The 19,990-nt window shown below is 39.6% G+C and overlaps 1 protein-coding gene across 1 annotated transcript in view; it reads left to right on the top strand.

Annotated features, from left to right (window-relative positions):
- The window catches only part of CYSTM1 (cysteine rich transmembrane module containing 1), a 57,121-nt gene that overhangs the window by 7,556 nt on the left and 29,575 nt on the right, over positions 1–19,990 (top strand). Inside the window, exon 2 of the mRNA XM_044947592.1 lies at positions 18,230–18,453. Within this exon, the coding sequence (XP_044803527.1) occupies positions 18,249–18,453 (205 nt within the window). The 5' untranslated portion in view covers positions 18,230–18,248. The remainder of the gene's footprint in view (positions 1–18,229; positions 18,454–19,990) is intronic.

The following is a 19,990-nucleotide window of genomic DNA, read 5'->3' as shown; positions in this document are numbered from 1 at the left end:
AGGAGGTCTGGGTGGTGGTGAACCTGTATACTATATCATCAATAAGTTCTAGGCCCTCTGCCAAGGATGTGACTTTATTGGTGCTGTGTTCTATTGCTCTTCCTGTGCAAGTGTGTGCTTGGAAAACTCAAAATTTTGCTCAGGGTGGATGCAGTTTGTATTTTTTGTTTTGGTTTCAAGTAATTACCACCCCATACTCCTTTGATCTCCTTGGCTTCCATATATTAACATACAGTTGCTCTTGGTGGGTGTAACTAATGATAGAACTCTGAAGTTAGCATCTAGCCTCTGTTTTGTGTAACCTTTTTGTCTGTAATGCCTATTTTAAAAATTCTAAGAAAATGAAGAAAAGAAAGGAGGAAGAAATGAACTGCCCTGGGTTGTCTGGTCCTTGGGGTGACCACATGGCAGGTGTGACTGGTACTTGCTGGTGCGCAATGAAATCCACTCTTGTCCTTTGAAGCCGCCCTGCGGTGCTGACTGAGCTGCGGCTCCTGCAGAGGGTCAGGAGAGCTTGCTTTAATGATGAAGCAAAGCCAGGGCCGGTCTGGTAGCCGGCAGGAACCAGGAGTGCTCAGTTAAATTACCAGCACATGAAGCTGTAGGGGCCTCTTTCTAAGCTATCAAGATTTCAGCTATCCCACAAAGCCTAGTCTAATGCTCTGGGAGGGGGCAGGCAGAGCCCGTCTTTCAGGGGCCGTGCTGGTGGGGGACCTGGCCTGGGAAGTGGCCTCGTCAGCTTGTAGGAGGGACGGACCTGTGCCTTTCTAGTGTGTCCTCTCAAGTTGGCAGGGGGCAGAGTTCCTCCCTTTTTTCTCTCTCCCTGCTCTAACCTGTCCTTTCATCTCCTCAACTCACTTTCTCTATTAACAGCTTTCTTCCCTTTTACTTTTCCTTCTGTTCACTGCTGCTTTCGCTTCTGCCCTCCCTCTTGCTGAACTCATTTTCTCTCCATTGTCACTTTGAGGACTGGCTGTTTGAAGTTGCAGAGTGACAATGCCATCTTGTACATCCCAGTGACTAGATGTAATTCAGAGATCCCAGCCTTTCTTCCTGAGGAGGAGCCAGTCTTCACTTCCCCATGGCTTTCAGATAGCTACATTAGTGGGGTACTGACCAGAGTCCCTGAACTTATGGCCGGATGAAGCTGGACATTGGAGTTCCAAAGGAGGTAGTGAGAGGTGGGGGAATTGCTGGCATTTGGGGAGCTGTCTGTCAGACAAGGGGCTGAGTGAGGTCCACCTTTGAGGAGTCCTTCCAGAAGCTGAAGACAGTAGTCTGCCCTGCATTCAGGTGTCCTGTGGTTTCTGCAGAGAGCCATCCAAGATTAATAAAGGCTGGAGAAGGAGCCCTTGGTGAGGTTCGCCTAGAATCTATGGGTCTGTTCACAGCTGTGGATCCTGCCCTGAAGCTGGAACAAAACATATTCTCAGTAGTAGTTGGATGGTTGTTGGAAGCATCTAGAAGCGTGGCTTTCCAGCTCAATAAGTTAAGAAATAGGTTGTGTGCCTGTTCAGTCGTGTCCGACTCTTCACGACCTTATGAGCTATAGCCCGCCAGGTTCCTCTGTCCATGGAACTGTCCAGACAAGGATCCTGGAGTGGGTACATTCCCTCCTCCAGGGGATATTTCCCGTCCAGGGATTGAACCTGAGTCTCCTGTGTCTCCTGTATTGACAGGTGGATTCTTTTCTACTGCACCACCTGGGTTCTCCTAAAAGCTATGAATAGACTTTACCTAAAGATAATTTCCATTTTTTACCATGTATAGTCACCTCTCAGTAGTTCCAGGACCCTCTCACCAAAATTATGTGGATGTTCAAATCTCTTAGATAAAATGACATAGTATTTGCATATAACCTATGCATATCCTCTGAATACTTTAAATTATCTCTGGATTACTTGTAATACCTAACACATTGTAAATGCTTTATAAATGGTTGCCATTCAAGCTTTCCTTTCTGGAACTCTCTGGGATTTTTTTTTTCTGAATATTTTTAATTTGCTGTTGGTTGAATCCAAGGTTGTGAAACCTGCAGATACAGAGGGCCAACTGTGTAGAAAAGTGTGTATGACAAAAAAAGTACAGTTTAATGAATAATTATATTCACTAATATAACTGTAACCTATTCAGGTCTAGAAATAGAACTTTATTTTTAAACCCAAATGAGATAGTAAGAATGCTTTGTATTGTAATTTGCTTTTTTCACTGTGTTCGCACTTTTCCATTATCAGTGCATATAATTCTACCTCATTCTTCTTAAGGGTCAAATAGAAATTCTGTGGTTTGGAAATTCCATTGCTTATTTAACTGTCCCCATATTGGTGGACCTTTAGGATGTTACCTATCATTTATGTATGTGTATGTATTTTATATATAATATATGTTATATAGTTATTATAAGCAAATATTATAATAAATATTTGTGTTTGTGGTGGCAAAGAATCAGCCTGCCAATGCTGGAGATTCAGGTTCTATCCCTGGGTGGAGAAGATCCCCTGGAGAAGGAAATGGCAACCCACTCCAGTATTCTTGCCTGGGAAATATCATGCACAGAGGAAGAGTTGGACGTGACTTAGTGACTAAACAACAAACAAATATATATGTATTTGTATGTATTTTATATATAATATGTTATATAGTTGTAAACAAATGTTATAGTAAATATTTGTGTTTGTGGTATAAAATTGTGTAAGTGGTGGGTTTTTTTTTTTTTTGGCATACTGGCACTAGTCTATACCTGTAGGATAAATCCTAAAGGAGGAATTTCTCGTTCATAGAATAGACTTCTTTTTATTATTTGAAAGTTTCACTTAAAAATGAGTCTTTATTGAAGAATTTATAAGGAAAAAGAATGAACTCTCAATAAAAAGAAAGGGTGTTTCCTCCAAACATTAGAGAGGAATGGGATTCTGATGCCTGGATGGTTCAGCATACACTATTTTAGTTGTTGGTAGATATTTTCAGGGAGCGATTTTTGTTGTTTTTGCATTTGCATTTCTCTTTTTAAATTTTATTGAGGTATAGTTGATTTACAATGCTGTGTCAATTTCTGCTGTACAGCAGAGTGACTCAGTCATACATATATATTCTATCCATATTCTTTTCCCTCATAACTTGTCACAGGATATTGAATATAGTTCCCTGTGCTATTCAGTAGGACCTTGTTGTTATCCGTCGCATACATAAAAGTTTGCCTGTGCTAATCCCAGACTTCAGTCCTTTCCTCCCCTACTCCCTCTCCCCATTGGCAACCACAAGTCAGTTCTCTGTATCTGCGAGTCTGTTTATGTTCCGCAGATATGTTGACTTGTGTTGTCTTCTATATTCCACATGTAAGTGATAGCATATGGTATTTGTCTTTCTCTTTCTGATTTGCTTCACTTAGTATGGTAATCTCTAGGTCCATCCATGTTATTTCATTCTTTTTGATGGTTGAGTAATTCAGGAAGCTTTTTTTTTTTTTTTGAGGGCTGTTTAGTAAAGGTTATATATCTTATTCCTTAGGGAGTGACAGGCCTAGGATCCAGCCAGAGATTCTGTATAGAAAGCTTTATGCAGTGAGATTTTAGCAGATGATATGTTTTCTGTGTTGAGGGGAACTTCTCTGGATTCTCACAGTCTCCAAGGCTGCAAGTTTATTGTTGGAGGGAGATGAGATTGGCTATAGCCAGGTTTTCAAATAATATTGACCTATTGTGAATTATTAACGTGTGTATGACTTTTCAGACTTCATTGTTCTTCATCTAATATATCAGGACAAATGGAGAATGCTTATATCTTTGTGTTAGTTTAATTTTGGAGATAGTGGCTTAAAGCAGTTACCTGAGTGGCTTTAGCAAGCCATGTTACTAAACAATTTGTAGATTTTTTTAGTTTCATGTGTAACTCAGTTATATAAGCAATAAATAGTTTTTATAGCCTTTGTAAGAAGGGGAAACAAGACAGTCTGTGAAATTCTTCATTACTCTAGGACAGGGCCTCCAGGGGTGGATGATTCACTATTATTTTTTTGCCTCCCTTGTTCATTTTGAGGCCCTTGTTCAGTGAAGAGCCCATTTCTGAGCTCTGTGTCATTGTGCATTCCACTGAGAGGCTACTATGCTAAAGCCACAAGCCAAAATGCTGATACAAAAGGCATGCCCTGGTTTATTCATTCATTCATTATGTGAGGACAGCTCCAGGCCCAGTTAACTCTCTGGCAAACAAAAGATCATGAATGAAGTAGGGATGGTTAATAATATTTGGGAGATTGATACCAGAATCAGTATTTAGACAGTAATGAATAAAACAGCAGGTTGTCTCCTTCCCACCTGTTCCCCAAAGAAAAACAACTTAGGAAATGGTAACACAGCCAAACGTGTTACCCATCGTGAGGAAGTCATAAAAACAAAGATCTTGTCTATGTCACAGTATCAACTGTCAGAGTCTCCTGGTGTTGCTCTGTTATCGTGAATGTCACTGCCACCTTTTAGAAGGGAATCCTGGGAATTCCCTGGTGGTCCAGTGGTTAATACTCTGTGCTTTCACTGAGGAGGCCACAGGTTCAATCCCTGGTCCAGGAACTAAGATCCCATAAGCCATGCAGCATGGCCAAAAAAAAAAAAAATTCAGTTGAAGTGAACCCTTGCTGTTGCTGTTCCCCAGGGCCCCAGTGTGAAGCTTGCATGTCAGGAGTAGGTTCTTCCTAGATGAAGGCTTGTGGCTGTGGAATGCCTGTTCTTGTGGCTTTGGGGTTCAGATTTGATGCCGTTGCTTCTTTTCTTGGCCCACAGCAGACTCACACTATGTGGCCCACTTCCTCTGTTGGCAGGGTCATTCTCTACTTGTACATGAGTTTCAATAAACTTGAGTAACTCTTTGAAATAACTGCCCTCTGAACCAGGCAAAGCATCTGGTCTGTTTAGCCAAACCACCCACACCATACTCTTGAAATTTGGTGAACTTCCAGACTTTTCCATATGATGCAGTAACCAACAAATGGAAAAGATAATTTTATTTTTATTACCAGAGGTACTGAAGAGGAAGAGCAAGCCAGCCAGAGTTAGTTCTTCCTCTGATATCCTCATTACTGGGCCTGTCAGGTAGTAAATACTTAATGTTGAATAAACAAATGATCAGGGTTGCCTATAGTTTTCTGCAAAACAAAATTGCATGAATCCTATTAAAAGATATAAAGAATAACTAGAAAAAGTTATAAAAATAAGAGAAAAAGAAGCTGCAATGATCCTGAAAGTTTACTGTTAGCAAGGTTGTTTTTGAGTGTTGTCTCTGACAAGAGTGTGAGGTTTGAGTAATCTGAATTCCTCTTTCTGCCTAATTCTCGGTGTGATCGTTGCTTCTTCTTAAAAGCCTTCTCTGACTCCCCTGACCTGTTGTCTCTGCTTTTTTTAGAATGGCCAGATGACTGTGAATAGAATAAACAAACATGTCAACACCAAAATTAACGAAAACTATAAACCTGAGATGATAGAGCAGCACAGAACTAGTAATTCTAAAGCTTTTTTTTAGCACAGTCATACCCAAAATTATGGGTATGAGAATAAAAAAAAAACCTGAGTGACCTAGAATACAAAATAATCTATTCACAAAGATCCTATTAAAAGGCCAGCTAATTAGGGAGTTCAAAAAAAGACACAGAGGTCTTTAGAATAAGATCAGCTTTCATGTTTTCAAACTTTGCAGTTTTGTAAAATCCCCAAAAGGATATGTAAAGGGAGAGGGATAAGCATAACTTCTGGCTTTGAATGTAAGAATAGTTCCAAGGTGGGGAAAGTCTGTATGTAACCTAGAGAAATTTTTTTTTAACCCCAAGTTTGTTACTTAGCCAAATGACTTCTCAGTTTGAAGCAGAAGAAAACATTTAAACAGCTTAAGGAACTGTGGTGTCTTGTGAAGAAAAGAATCATGGGACTTGCCTGGCTGTTCAGTGGTTAAGACTCTGAGCTTATACGGCAGGCGGCACAGATTTGATCCTTGGTTGGGAACTAAGATCCTATATGCCTCGTGGTATAACCAAAAAAAAAAAAAAATCACAATTACAAAAATCACTGTAAAAAGCAGTGATGAGCAGATATAAAGTAGTTTATCCATAAAGGAGAATTTTTAGTAATAGGAAGGGAAATTAGTACTAGAAGGAGACAGAAGGTTTACAGAGGCATTCTAGCTATTAAAAAAAAAATAGGTGGGTAGCATGAAAACACCAAAAAGCACTAAGAAAACAATTTTTTTCTGACTGAAATGTTTAAAAATACAGAATAAATAACAATTGCCTGTAATTCTGGCACCCAGGGAAAACCACTATAAATGCTTTTTTTTTCCCCATCTAGCCAAATTTTATTTGTCTACTGTTACTGTACACTTAAAGCATGAAAATCTTAATGTACAACTCCAGGGGTATTCATGTAATCATGACTCAGCTTAAGATGGGAACATCTCCATTATCCCAGAAGTCACCTCCAGTGCCTCTTCCAGTCAATATCCGTAGATTCGTTTTGGCTGTTCTTGAACCTCATATAAATGGAATCTTAACAATATGAAGTCTAGGTTCTTTCATTGATCATTATCTGTTTGACTCATCCATGTTGCTGCAGATAGTAATCATTCTTTCCTTATTGGTGGGCAGTTTCTATTTGATAGACTATACTGTAATCTTTCTGTTCTGCTGTTGATGAACATTTGGATAGTTTCCAGTTTGAGGCTATAATAAATCAAGCTGCTTTGACCTTTTTTTTTTTGGTCCGGATCACACAGCATATGGGATCTTTAGTTCCCTGACCAGAGATAGCACCCACACCCCCTGTATTGGAGGTGCAGAATCTTAACCACTGGACCACCAGGGAAGTCACTGACGATTCTTGCATATGTCTTTGGTGTGCTTATGCACTCATTTTACTTCAGTGTATTTCTAAGAGAAAAGTTGCTAGGTCATAAGGTAAATACTGCCTGAGTCATGAATATATTATAAACTTTGTTCTAAAGGTATGATTGCTTTAGCTTTTATATAAAAATCCATGGTGTAGTATGAATTATTCATGGTTTATAAGGATGGAGATCATTTTTTTTTCTCCCATAAGAATAGTTGGCACTATTTATTGAAAAGACTAATTTTTACTTTCTGAGTTGCAGTGGTACCTTTCTATTAAATTAGGTGACTACTATGTGGGTCTCTTGTAGGATTCTTGATTCTGTAACATTGATCCTTTATTAATATTTATTTTAAAGAAAATCAGGATCATGCTATTGCATTTTTCTTACACTTAATATTATATCATGCTTTGAAAGCAAATTAAAAATAAGTGCAAAGAAACTATTATATAGATATACCATAATTTATTGTTTTGGTTTTTTTGGACATTTGGGTTTTCTTTCTTTTTTCTTTTTTGTTTTGCTCTTTTATGTTGCAGGCTTTCCGCAAATGTCTTGATAATCCTTGTTCATTCATTTATTTATGAGGCAATAAAAAGTCGATTAGAAGTTCTCTGTTCATGGGTTTTATTGTGGAATGACTGGGTGAGTCATTTCTTTGCACTCTCGAGTATCATTATCAATATATTTTTCCCCTTGGGGCTGCTCAGTTTTTCCAGAGGAACATTCTCCACCCTACTGCCTGCAAGGTCAGTGCCAAGATACCAGGTATCTTGTCATTTAAAAACTAACAACTTTGAAAAACTGTTCTTTCCTTCATCTCTACTTTACTGAGGTCTTTGACTGTTATCTCCATGGACCACTTTCTGAAAGAATAGTTTCTACTCTTCTCATTTTATGGTTGAATGACTGAAAATCCTGTGACTTCGAGCATGTCTTGAGTGGGATCATCAGATACTGTTCAATGCAGTCTTTTAAAAAAGTTTTTATTTTATATTGGGTTATAGTTGATTTATAATGTTGTGTTAGTTTCAGGTATATAGCAAAGTAATTCAGTTATTCATATTTAGGTATCTGTTCTTTTTCAGATTCTTTTCCCATTTAGATTGAGTAGAGTTCCCTGTGCTATACAGTAGGCCCTTGTTGGTTATCTATTTTAAATATAGTGTGTATATGTCAATCCCAAACTCATGTTTCCCCTTCAGTTACCATAAATTTGTTCTCTAAGTCTGTTTCTGTTTTATAAATAAGTTCATTTGTATCATCTTTTTTTAAGATTCTGCATATAAGCATTATCATATGATATTTGTCTTTGTCTGTCTGTCTTACTTCACTTAGTTATGATAATCTCCAGGTCCATCCATGTTGCTGCAAATGACATTATTGTTTTTATGGCTGAGCAATATTCCATTGTACGTATGTACCACATCTTTATCTGTTCATCTGTTGATGGACACTTAGGTTGCTTTCATGTCTTGGCTATTGTAAACAGTGCTGCAGTAAACATATGGGTGCATGAATTAAGACATGGGATTGCAAAAGAATCAGACATGGTTTATAACTAAACAACAAATCCTTGCAAACCGTGGTTTTCTCCAGATATGTGCCCAGGAGTGGAATTGCTGGATCATATAGTAGCTCTGTTTTAGTTTTTTAAGGAACCTTTGTACTGTTCTCCTTAGGGGCCGCACCAGTGTACATTCCCACCAACGGTGTAGGGAGGGCTTCCCTTTTCTCCACACCCTCTCCAGTATCTGTTGTTCATAGACTTTTGGATGATGACCGTGCTGACTGATGTGAAGTGATAGATAATTAGCAATGTTGAGCATCTTTTCATGTGCCTATTGGCCATCTGTATGTCTTCTTTGAAGAAATGTCTATTTAGGTCTTCTGCCTGTTTTTTGATTAGGTTGTTTCTTTGATGTTGGGGTACATGAGTTGTTTGTATATTTTGGAGATTAATCCCTGTTGGTCACATCATTGGCAAATATTTTCTCCCATTCTGTGGGTTGTCTTTTCACTTTGTTTATAGTTTGCTGTGCAAAAGCTTTTGAGTTTAATTAGGTCCTATTTGTTTATTTTTGTTTTTATTTCCATTACTTTCAGAGTCAGATGAAAAAGACATTGCTGTGTTTTATGTCATAGAGCATTCTGACTGTTTTCCTCTAAGTTTTATAGTATCTGGTCTTATATTTAGGTCTTTTAATCTATTTTGAGTTTATTTCTGTGTATGGTGTTTAAAAAAAAATTATTTCATTCTTTTACATGTAGCTGTCCAGTTTTCCCAGCACCACTTATTGAAGAGACTCTGTTTCCTCCATTGTATATTTTTGTTTCCTTTGTCATAGATTAATTGACCATAGTAGCTTGGCTTTATTTCTGGGTTTTCTATCCTGTTCCATTGGTCTATATTTCTGTTTTTGTGCCAGTACCATATTGTTTTTATGACTCTAGCTTTGTAGTATAGTCTGAAGTCAGGGAACCTAACTCCTTCAACCATTTTTCTTTCTCAAAATTGCTTTGACTATTCAGGGTCTTTTGTGTCTCCATAAAAATTTTTAAATGTTTTGTTCTAGTTATGTGAAAAATGCCACTGGTAATTTAATAGGGATTGCATTGAATCTGTAGATTGCCTTGAGTGTTATAGTCATTTTGACAATATTGATTCTTCCAGTCCAAGAACATGGTATTTCTTTCCATCTGTTTGTGTCATCTTCGATTTCTTTCATCAGTGTCTTACAGTTTTCAGAGTACAGGTCTTTTGTCTCCTTAGGCAGGTTTATTACTAGGTATTTCATTCTTTTTGATGCAATGGAAAATGGGATTGTTTCTTTAATTCTCTTTCATTGTTAGTGTAGAGAAATGCAACAGATTGCTGTGTGTTAATTTTGTATTCTACAATGTTACCAAGTTCCTTGATGAACTCTAGTAGTTACCCAGTAGCCTCTTTAGGATTTTTTATGTATAGTATCATGCCATCTGTAAAGAGTGAAAGTTTTACTTCTTCTGCAGTTTGAATTCCTTTTATTTCTTTTTCTCCTCTGATTGCCATGGCTAGGACTTCCAACACTATGTTGAGTAACAGTGGCAAGAGGGGACATCCTTCTCTTGTTCCTGATCTTAGAGAAAATGCTTTCAGCTTTTCACCATTGAGTGTGAGGTTAGCTGTGGGTTTGTCATATATGGCCTTTATTATGTTGAGGTTAGCTCCCTCTATGCCCACTTTCTGGAGAGTTTTATCATAAATGGATGTTGAATTTTGTCATAAAGTTGTTCTGCATCTATTGAGATGATCGTATTTATTCTTCAGGTTGTTGATGGTGTATCACATTGATTGGTTTGTGTATATTAAAGAGTCTTTGCATCCCTTGGATAAATTCCACTTGATTATGATGTATAAGCCTTTTAATATATTGTTGACTTTGATTTGCTAGTATTTTGTTGAGTATTTTTGCATTTATGTTCATCAGTGATACTGGCCTCTAATTTTCTATTTTTGTAGCATCTTTGTCAGGTTTTAGTAGCAGGGTGATGGTGGCCTCATAGAATGAATTAAGAAGTGTTCCTTTCTCTGAAATTTTTTTTGAATAGTTTCATAAGGGTAGATGTACAATTTTCTCTAAATGTTTGATAGAATTTGCCTGTGAAGCCATCTGGTCCTGGACTTTTCTTTGTTGGGAATTTTAAATCATAGTTTCAGTACTTGTGATTGATCTTTTCATATTTTCTATTTCTTCTTGGTTCAGTTCTGCAAGTTTGTACCTTTCTAAGAATTTGTCCATTTCTTCTAGGTTGTCCATTTTATTGGCATATAGTTGTTTGTAGTCTCTTATGATCGTTTGTATTTTTGTGGTGTCAGTGTAATATCTTTTTCATTTCTATTTTATTGATTTGAGCACTCTCCCTTTTTTCATGATGAATCTGACTAAAGGTTTATCAATTTTATCTTTTCAGAGAACCAGCTTTTAATTTCATTGATTGTTTCTGGGTTTGTGTGTGTGTGTGTGTCTATTTCATTTATTTCTGCTCTAATCTTTAGGATTTATTTCCTTTTATTAACTTTGGGTTTTGTTTGTCCTTTCTCTAGTTGCTTTAGATGTCAGGTTAGGTTGTTAGATATTTTTCTTGTTTCCTGAGGTAAGATTATATTGCTATAAACCTCTCTCTACTTCTAGAACTACTTTTGTTGCATCCCATAGGTTTTAGGTTGTTGTGTTTTCACTGTTGTTTGTCTACAGGTGTTTTTTTTTTTTTTAATTTCCTCCTTGATTTCATTGGTGATCCATTGGTTGTTTAGTAACAGTGTTTAGCCTCCACGTGTCTGTGTTTTTTACAGTTTTTTCCCTGTAATTGATTTCTAATCTCATAGCATTGTGGTTGGATAAGATGTTTGATATTATTTTAATTTTCTTAAATTTACTGAGACTTGCTTTGTGGCCCAGCATGTGATCATTCTTGGAGTATGTTCCATGTGCACTTGAAAAGAATGTGTATTCATCTGATTTGGGGATGGAATGTTCTATAAATATCAGTTAAGTCTTTGTAGTCTAATGTGTCATTTAAGACCTGTGTTTCCTTTTAAATTTTCTGTCTTTATGATCTGTCCTTTGATGAAAGTGGGGTCTTAAAGTCCCTCACTATTATTGTGTTACTGTCATTTCCTCGTTTTGTGGTTGTTAGTATTTATCTTAAATATTGAGATGCTCCTATGTTGGGTGCATATATATATTTACAATTGTTATATCTTGTTCTTGAATTGATCCCTTGATCATTATGTAGTGTCCTTCCTTGTCTCTTGTAACAGTCTTTATTTTAAAGTCTATTTTGTCTGCTATGAGTATTGACACTCCAGGTTTCTTTTGATTTCCATTTGCATGGAGATTTCCGTTCCCTCACTTTTAGTCTGTATGCATCCCTAGATCTGAATTGGGTCTCTTGTAGGGAGAGAAAAATAGGTCTTGTCTTTTTTAAGACAGGCAGTTTCTGTCTTCTGTTGGAACATTTAATCCGTTTATATTTAGGGTAATTATTGGTATGTATGTTCTTATTGCCATTTTGTTAATTGTTTTGGATTTGTTTTTGTAAGTCTTTTTTCCTCTTTGTTCTTGTCTCTTGTGATTTGATAACTAACTTTAGTGTTGTTTTGGATTGCTTTTCTTTGTGTGTGGGTTGGTTTTTCTTTTTTTTCATCTATTGTGGATTTTTGGTTTGTGGTTTCCATGAAGTTTTGATACAGTGGTCTATATATAAACAAAACTGTTTTAAGTTGCTGGTCTTTTAATTTCAAATGCATTTTCAATATCCTGCATTGTGCTTTCCTCTTCTTATGATTGCGGGTTTTGATATCATATTTGTATGTGGATGATTTCCTACCTTTACTATATGTTTGCTTTGCTGGTGAGCTTTTCCATTCATAATTTTCCTGTTTCTAGTTTAGCCTTTTCTTTTCCACCTAGAGAAGCTCCTTTAGCGTTTGTTGGAAAGTTGGTCGGCTCGTGCTAAATTCTCTTAGCTCTTGCTTGTCTGTAAAGCTTTTGATTTCTCCATCAAATTTGAATGAGAGTCCAGCTGGGTGGAGTTCTTGGTTGTGGGTTCTTCCCTTTCATCACTTTAAATATAGTGTGCCACTCCCTTCTGGCCTGCAGAATTTCTGCTGAAAAATCAGCTGATAACCTTAGGGGAATTCTTATATATGGTTTCTTTTTTTGGTTTTGTTTCTCCACTGTGCAGCTTATGGGATTTTAGTTCTACCAGGGTTCTTGAACTCGGGATATGGCAATGAAAGTGCCATATCCTAACCACTGGACCAACAGAGAACTTCCCCCTTGTATGTTATTTGTTGCTTTTCCCTTGTTGCTTTTAACAACTTAATGACTGGAGACATATTAATATATCTGTTATCCAAGCATTATTGACTGGAAACATTTCAGTATTCACTTACATAAGAAATTGCCAGCCACAGGCATTAGTTTCTGCAGAAATCTCCCAGTCAATAATGTATTAATATTTTCTGTCAGTTTGATTACTATGCCTCTCAGCACACTCTTCCTTGGGTTTATTCTGCCTGGGACTCTCTGTGCTTCCTGGACTTGGGTATGACTGTTTGCTTTCCCACGATAGGGTAGTTTTCAGCTATTATCTCTTCAGGTATTTTTTTCAGGTCCTTTCTTTTTTCCTTCTGGGACCCCTATAATGCAAGTTGTGTGTTTAGTGTTGTCCCAGAGGTCTCTGAGACCATCCTTTTTTTTTTTTTCCATTATTTTTTCTTTATTCGGTTCCATGGCAATAATTTACACTGTTCTGTCTTCCAGCTCACTTACCAATCCTTCTGCCTCATTTATTCTGCTATTGATTTTTTTCTAGCATATTTTTCATTTCAGTTAGTGTTCATCTCTGTTTATTCTTTAGATTTTCTACCTCTTTGTTAAACAGTTCTTGTATCTTCTTGATCTGTGCCTCCATTCTTTCTCTGAGACCTTGGATCATATTTACTGTCATTACTCTGAATTCTTTTTCAGATGGATTCAATGCAGTCTTAATTGATCCTGGCTGCTGCTTGCTTTGAACGGTCTGTTTTGGAGCTCTGCTGCTGCTGCTGCTAAGTTGCTTCAGTTGTGTCTGACTCTGTGCGACCCCATAGACAGCAGCCCACCAGGCTCCCCCGTCCCTGGGATTCTCCAGGAAAGAACACTGGAGTGGGTTGCCATTTCCTTCTCCAATGCATGAAAGTGAAAAGTGAAAGGGAAGTCGCTCAGTCGTGTCCAAGTCTTAGTGACCCCATGGACTGTAGCTTACCAGGCTCCTCTGTCCATGGGATTTTCCAGGCAAGAGTACTGGAGTGGGTTGCCATTGCCGTCTCCGTTTGGAGCTGTGAACTGTCCTTAATGCTGCAGTTTCCACTGTTTACATTTGATCTTCAGTATAACACACTCTCCCAGAGCAGTGCTTACATTTCACCCAACCAAATTTATAATGGAAAAATTCATGTTTTAAAGTTTTGTATCATACCTTAAATTTAAAGCTCATTTATATTTTTGTTATGTTAAATGGTTTGTACTAGACTGTGTTAATGTGAGGGAATCTTTCTTTACTTGGGTTTGCTTCTGTGCAAACTTGGGAACAATTGATTCCCACTGGGTGAACTCCTGCTTTTCAAAAAGATGCCAGCTCTGGAATCCTTGATCTCAACATAGATGGAGTTTCTGTGATTTTTGATGTTCTCTTCTTGGAATTTTTTTCCAGCCTAGAGGACACTGAAAATAAATCCAGATTTTATTGCCCTAAGATGATTGTGTTCTGGGAAAACAGGGACAGAGTGTGCAGTAGGGTTGGGTCGTGACAGTAGAGCACTGTTGGGTTTATCCTCTTTATAAGTGCCTCTGAGTAGCACATGAGGTTCCCCCCAACCCCAGACATCAAGCAATTTGTCAGGCAGGAGAAAGATATGCACCAAAAATGAGGGGGAAACATGATTGAGGGAGAAGAGGGAAGATACATTTATTTGAGAGAGTTTTGAGGGTCCCAGGAATAGTGAGGAATACATACACAGAAATCAATCAAGAAAAGTCATGAAACATTGAGGTGTGAGGTTGTGATATTTCTAAATACTTTGTTCTCTTTTCCTTTTCACTGCTCATTGTTTTTAGAAGGGCAGTGTCTTCAGAGAAATATAGGTCTAGATTTTGCTAGAGGGAGAACAATCATTATTACAGGGTCTTGTTGGATTAATGAAGTTATTAAACTAGTTTTGATGGAATTAGGTCAATTCAGAGGATACCCACTGACCCCACCCCCTATACACACACACTGAATTTTAGGAAAGAATAGTTATGATGGCTGTGTTCTGTAACTAATGGAATAGCCATAGGGGATTAATAAGACTGATTACTGTATTAGCCAGGGCTCACTAGCTTTACCACAGCCTTCCAGGTAGGAGAGAGGAAATGCAGAAGTAGTCAGCAGTTAAGTATGCTCAGATTCATGTGATGATTGCGGTGTTAGTCACCACGAGCCTTTGCCTTAGGTTAAAGGGAAAGTCATTCTCAGCTCAGAGTATGATGCCATGTTGGAATAGGCCAGAGAGCAAAGAGGGAAAAGAACTCCCATTCTTTTCTGAATCCCTGTTAGGCCCCTGGAAAAAGAAGAATGGAGACAGAAGACAGATGTGGTCAAAAGAGAGAGTGTCCAGCCATTCTGACTCCATATTATAAAGTTTCAGTTTATTATCACCTCCTTCAAATGACAGTCTCCTCACTCACACCTCCTCCTACTGGGTTTAAGCCCCTACTCCAGCCCAGTAATCTGTTTACCACCTTTTCTAAAAAACACCATCCTTATGTTTCTCTTTTTAACCCATTGTCCAGGGAAGGATTTGAACCATGTTCATTTCTATACCCCGCTGCTTAGACCAGTGCCAGGCATAGTCAGCACTACATAAAAGTCTGCTTGCTTGAACATCACTCAGGGATTCCTTAGCTTACCTTACTATTGGCTCCTAGCACTGGAAATTCTACAGAGGTAGTAGCTTAGGTTAGGTTTGGATTCAGTCTGATTTATGAGCTATTATAAAGTCATCTTTTAATTTCATGGCTGCAATCACCATCTGCAGTGATTTTGGACCCCCAAAAAAATGAAGTCTGACACTGTTTCCGCTGTTTCCCTGTCTCTTTGCCATGAAGTGATGGGACCAGATGCCATGATCTTCGTTTTCTGAATGTTGAGCTTTAAGCCAACTTTTTCACTCTCTTCTTTCACTTTCATCAAGAGGCTTTTTAGTTCCTCTTCACTTTCTGTCATAAGGGTGGTGTCATCTGCATATCTGAGGTTATTGATATTTCTCCCGGCAATCCGATTCCAGCTTGTGCTTCTTCCAGCCCAGCGTTTCTCATGATGTATTCTGCATATAAGTTAAATAAGCAGGGTGACAATATACAGCCTTGATGTACTCCTTTTCCTATTTGGAACCAGTCTGTTGTTCCATGTCCAGTTCTAACTGTTGCTTCCTGACCTGCATATAGGTTTCTCAAGAGGCTGATCAGGTGGTCTGGTATTCCCATCTCTTTCAGAATTTTCCACAGTTTATTGTGATCCACACAGTCAAAGGCTTTGGCGTAGTCAATAAAGCAGAAATAGATGTTTTTCTGGAACTCTCTTGCTTTTTTGATGATCCAGCAGATGTTGGCAATTTGATCTCTGGTTCCTCTGCCTTTTCTAAAACCAGCTTGAACATCTGGAAGTTCATGGTTCACATATTGCTGAAGCCTGGCTTGGAGAATTTTGAGCATTACTTTGCTAGCGTGTGAGATGAGTGCAATTGTGTGGTAGTTTGAGCATTCTTTGGGATTGGAATGAAAACTGACCTTTTCCAGTCCTGTGGCCACTGCTGAGTTTTCCAAATTTGCTGGCATATTGAGTGCAGCACTTTCACAGCATCATCTTTCAGGATTATGACCAACCTAGATAGCATATTCAAAAGCAGAGACATTATTTTGCCAACAAAGGTCTGTCTAGTCAAGGCTATGGTTTTTCCAGTAGTCATGTATGGATGTGAGAGTTGGACTGTGAAGAAAGCTGAGCGCCAAAGAATTGATGCTTTTGAACTGTGGTGTTGGAGAAGACTCTTGAGAGTCCTTGGACTGCAAGGAGATCCAACCATTCCATCCTAAAGGAGATCAGTCCTAGGTGTTCTTTGGAAGGAATGATGCTAAAACTGAAACTCCAGTACTTTAGCCACCTCATGCGAAGAGTTGACTCACTGGAAAATACCCTAATGCTGGGAGGGATTAGGGGCAGGAGGAAAAGGGGACAACAGAGGATGAGATGGCTGGATGGCATCACCGACTCGATGGACCTCAGTTTGAGTGAACTCCTGGAGTTGTTGATGGACAGGGAGGCCTGGCGTGCTGCAATTCATGAGGTCACAAAGAGTCGGACACGACTGAGCGACTGAACTGAACTGAACTGATAAAGTCATCTGGAATTCCATTTCTTTCCTTCTTCCTGCTGTACCTTTCTAAAGTACCTACTTCATCTTAAGGCTGGTGACCCCCTCAGGGCTGAAGATTGGCTGTCAGCAATTTGTAGCCCATGTCCTTGGTGGACTATGTGTTTGCCTATGTTAAGGCAAAAGGACGTTTGGGAGCGTGTTTGAAGAGCCCTAAGATTTTAACTGATCAAACCACTTTAGAAATAATCCGAGTGGCCAAGGGTTGCCATTTGTGATTGGCTTAGTCCTAAATTCCTTGAATCAATCTTGATGGAAAAGAGGAAAGGGTCACCTGGATTGGCTTAGGTTAGACTGGGTTTACCCTGGAGCTGGTAAGGAATGAGCTTCCTATGAAGCACATGAACTGCAGGAGGAAAGAATGGATCCGTAACTGGAAATCTGACTTCTTATGAAGGGGTATATGGTTGTTGTGTGGGCAGCCAGCAAAGTCCACTATTTTAATCCATATTTTTTAGGGAGGCTTACCTTATTTATAAGTAAGAAAAGTAATTTATTACTTTATAAGAAGTTGTTCTCTTCTTTTTATAGAGTCATTTATGAATTTGTTGATTGCATGTTATAAAGAATTAATGGTGAAAGTATTAAATTTTGAGCAAGAGACTCTTTCCTTTATTAACTTAGATAAAACATTACATATCAGCACAGGAGAGGGGTAAAAGTACCAGGCAGCAAGATGGCAGTATCCGATTCATCCAGCGTGTGTGGACTTTGCATTCCGCAGTAATGCTTTTAATCAGGAAGTCCTTGATCAGGCACTTCGGGGGCTACAGAGATGATAGAAAGGAGATGCTGACCCCCTCCAGACTTCAGGCCTTATCAAGAAAATGGATAAAAGGCTCTGGGTGCTGGGAGGAAGTGGCCTCCCTCACAGAAGAAAGCACCCAGAACAGGAACTGTAAGACAGTGGGGGTTCCTGGTGAGCCCTCCAGAGTCCTGGGAGCCTGGATGGTCAGAGAAGATGCTTGGCATCCTCTGTAAATAGCTCTACCCTTTGCGCGGTGCCACCGAGCACACTGCTCAGCTGCGCAGAGCTGGGGTCTGGGGCGAGCGACCAGGCCACCCAGCGCCCGGGGCGGAGCAGCCCTTACCCCGTCCCTGGTCACTCACTGCTGGCGTGGCTGCCTGGCCTGATTCCTGGGGTCACAGCCTGTTGTCTAGTGAGGCAGGCAGACAGAAAGCAATCAGATACTTAAGATATTTGCCAGTAGTGAGAAGAAAACAAAATGGGCAGAGCTGAAAGTGTGCAAGAGGTTTAGGAAATCTCTAAGGCAATTTGTAAATTGTCTCATGATTACAGTTTTTTTCTAATGATTTTGTCAGGTTAAAAACAAATAACTTTCACCGTTTATCTCCTAGGTGTACTCTGAAGTCCCTGATGAACCAAGGGAACCCTCCGCCGTATCCGGGCCCCGGTCCGACGGCCCCGTATCCCCCTTATCCATCGCAACCGATGGGGCCTGGGTACTACCCTCCAGGACCTCCAGGGGGACCCTACCCACCTCCTCAGGGCGGGTACCCCTACCAAGGATACCCGCAGTATGGCTGGCAGGGCGGACCTCAGGAGCCTCCTAAAACCACAGGTACTATGACGTGAATGGGGTGGGTGCACAGTCGGCCCTCCATGTCTGTGGGTTCCGTACCCATGAGTTCAGCCAACCACCAGATTGAAAATGTTTGGGGAAAGAAATTCTGGAAATTTCCAAAAAGCAGAATTTGAGTTTGCTGCACTCTAGAAACTACTCCCATAACATTCCTGTTGTATTTACAACTATTTAAACAACGTTTACATTGTGTTGGGTGTTATAAATAATCTATAAGTGATTTAAAGCATACAGAAGGACTTGTGTAGGTTATATGCCAATGCCTTTCATATAAATATGTATATATAAGGCACTCGAGGCACCACAGGTGTTGGTGTCATGTGGGTCCTAGAACAAGTAAGTCCCCACAGACACTGAGGGACGACTGTGTGTGCCTGGGTGCACATGTGCAGTCCCACGTCACCAAAGGAGATGTTTGCTTTGCATGTTTTCCTTGGCAGAGGAGAAACTCTGGTCTTTGCGTGCTGTGGTTGACATTCCCAAAGCTTGCTGACTGCATAGGTTGGCTTCTAACTCAGGAGCGTTGACTCAGTTCTGCTTCCTTCTTCACATCTCTTGACCCCTTCCTTCCTTCACATCACTTCCTGGCCGGCATGTTTTCTGAGGGCACCTCCTCAAGCAGCGAATGGGGGCAAATTAGCAGTTGGATTCTTGCTCTGGCAGCCAGTTTTGTTTTCCAAGTTTAGCCTGTTGGGATTATTTTATCTCTCAACTTGTTGACCCTCAAGTCATCCTCTTGCCCCTGCTGTTGAGGTTGGTTTTCTTTGCTAACGTGTTTTCATAATTCTGTGTAACCTGCTGGCTGAGTTGTCAGCAGGCTCGTGGTCCGTCTTGTGTGCCAGAACAGTGCTTCTCAAAGTTTACTCTGGAGACAAGGGCCAGTCCGTGAGCAGCTTTCAGGCTGCCATGAGGTAAATACAGAAAGTGCAAACATTTTTAGAGTAAACATCTAAAAACTTTGAAAATAGTTTGACATTGCTGTGACATTCAACCTGTAATCCTGCATTTTACAAAAGCAGCCGCCTGTGAAGGGCTGGAAGGAAACACCTTGAGAAGCGCTGTGTGTGTCCGGGTGACTGCTGCGACTGCTCTGTAACCTTGCGGTTTGCAGAGTTGCTCTCTTAGAGCTTCCAGCTTTTGAACATAGCTCATTCTTACCGAGTGCTTATTATGTGCCGGGTGCTTTCCTAAGAGCTTTATATACATTCACATTTAATCCTTGCAACAGTCTTACGAGGTTATTCCCATTTTCCAGGGAAGTGATTGAGGCACAGAGTGGAGTAATGACTTGCCCAAGGCCCCCCAGCTAGAAATGGCAGAGCCCAGATCTGAATCCTGACAGGTTAACTGTGGACTCTGTACCTGTATCTTGTTGCTGTTGTCCCTCTCCTCTCTTTTCTGAACTGCCACATTCGTCTGAATTTTAGAACCTTAAGCTGCCTCAGAGATTTTCTGAGGTTAATTTACAGTTTAACCCCTAAGGTTTAATAGTTTAACCCCTAAGGTTAAATTTTAT

This window comes from Bubalus bubalis, chromosome 9 (genome assembly GCF_019923935.1).
Source record: "Bubalus bubalis isolate 160015118507 breed Murrah chromosome 9, NDDB_SH_1, whole genome shotgun sequence".
In the NCBI taxonomy this organism is placed as follows: domain Eukaryota; kingdom Metazoa; phylum Chordata; class Mammalia; order Artiodactyla; family Bovidae; genus Bubalus; species Bubalus bubalis.
Note: the sequence above shows the minus strand (reverse complement) of the source record. Positions and strands in the feature narration are given on the sequence as shown.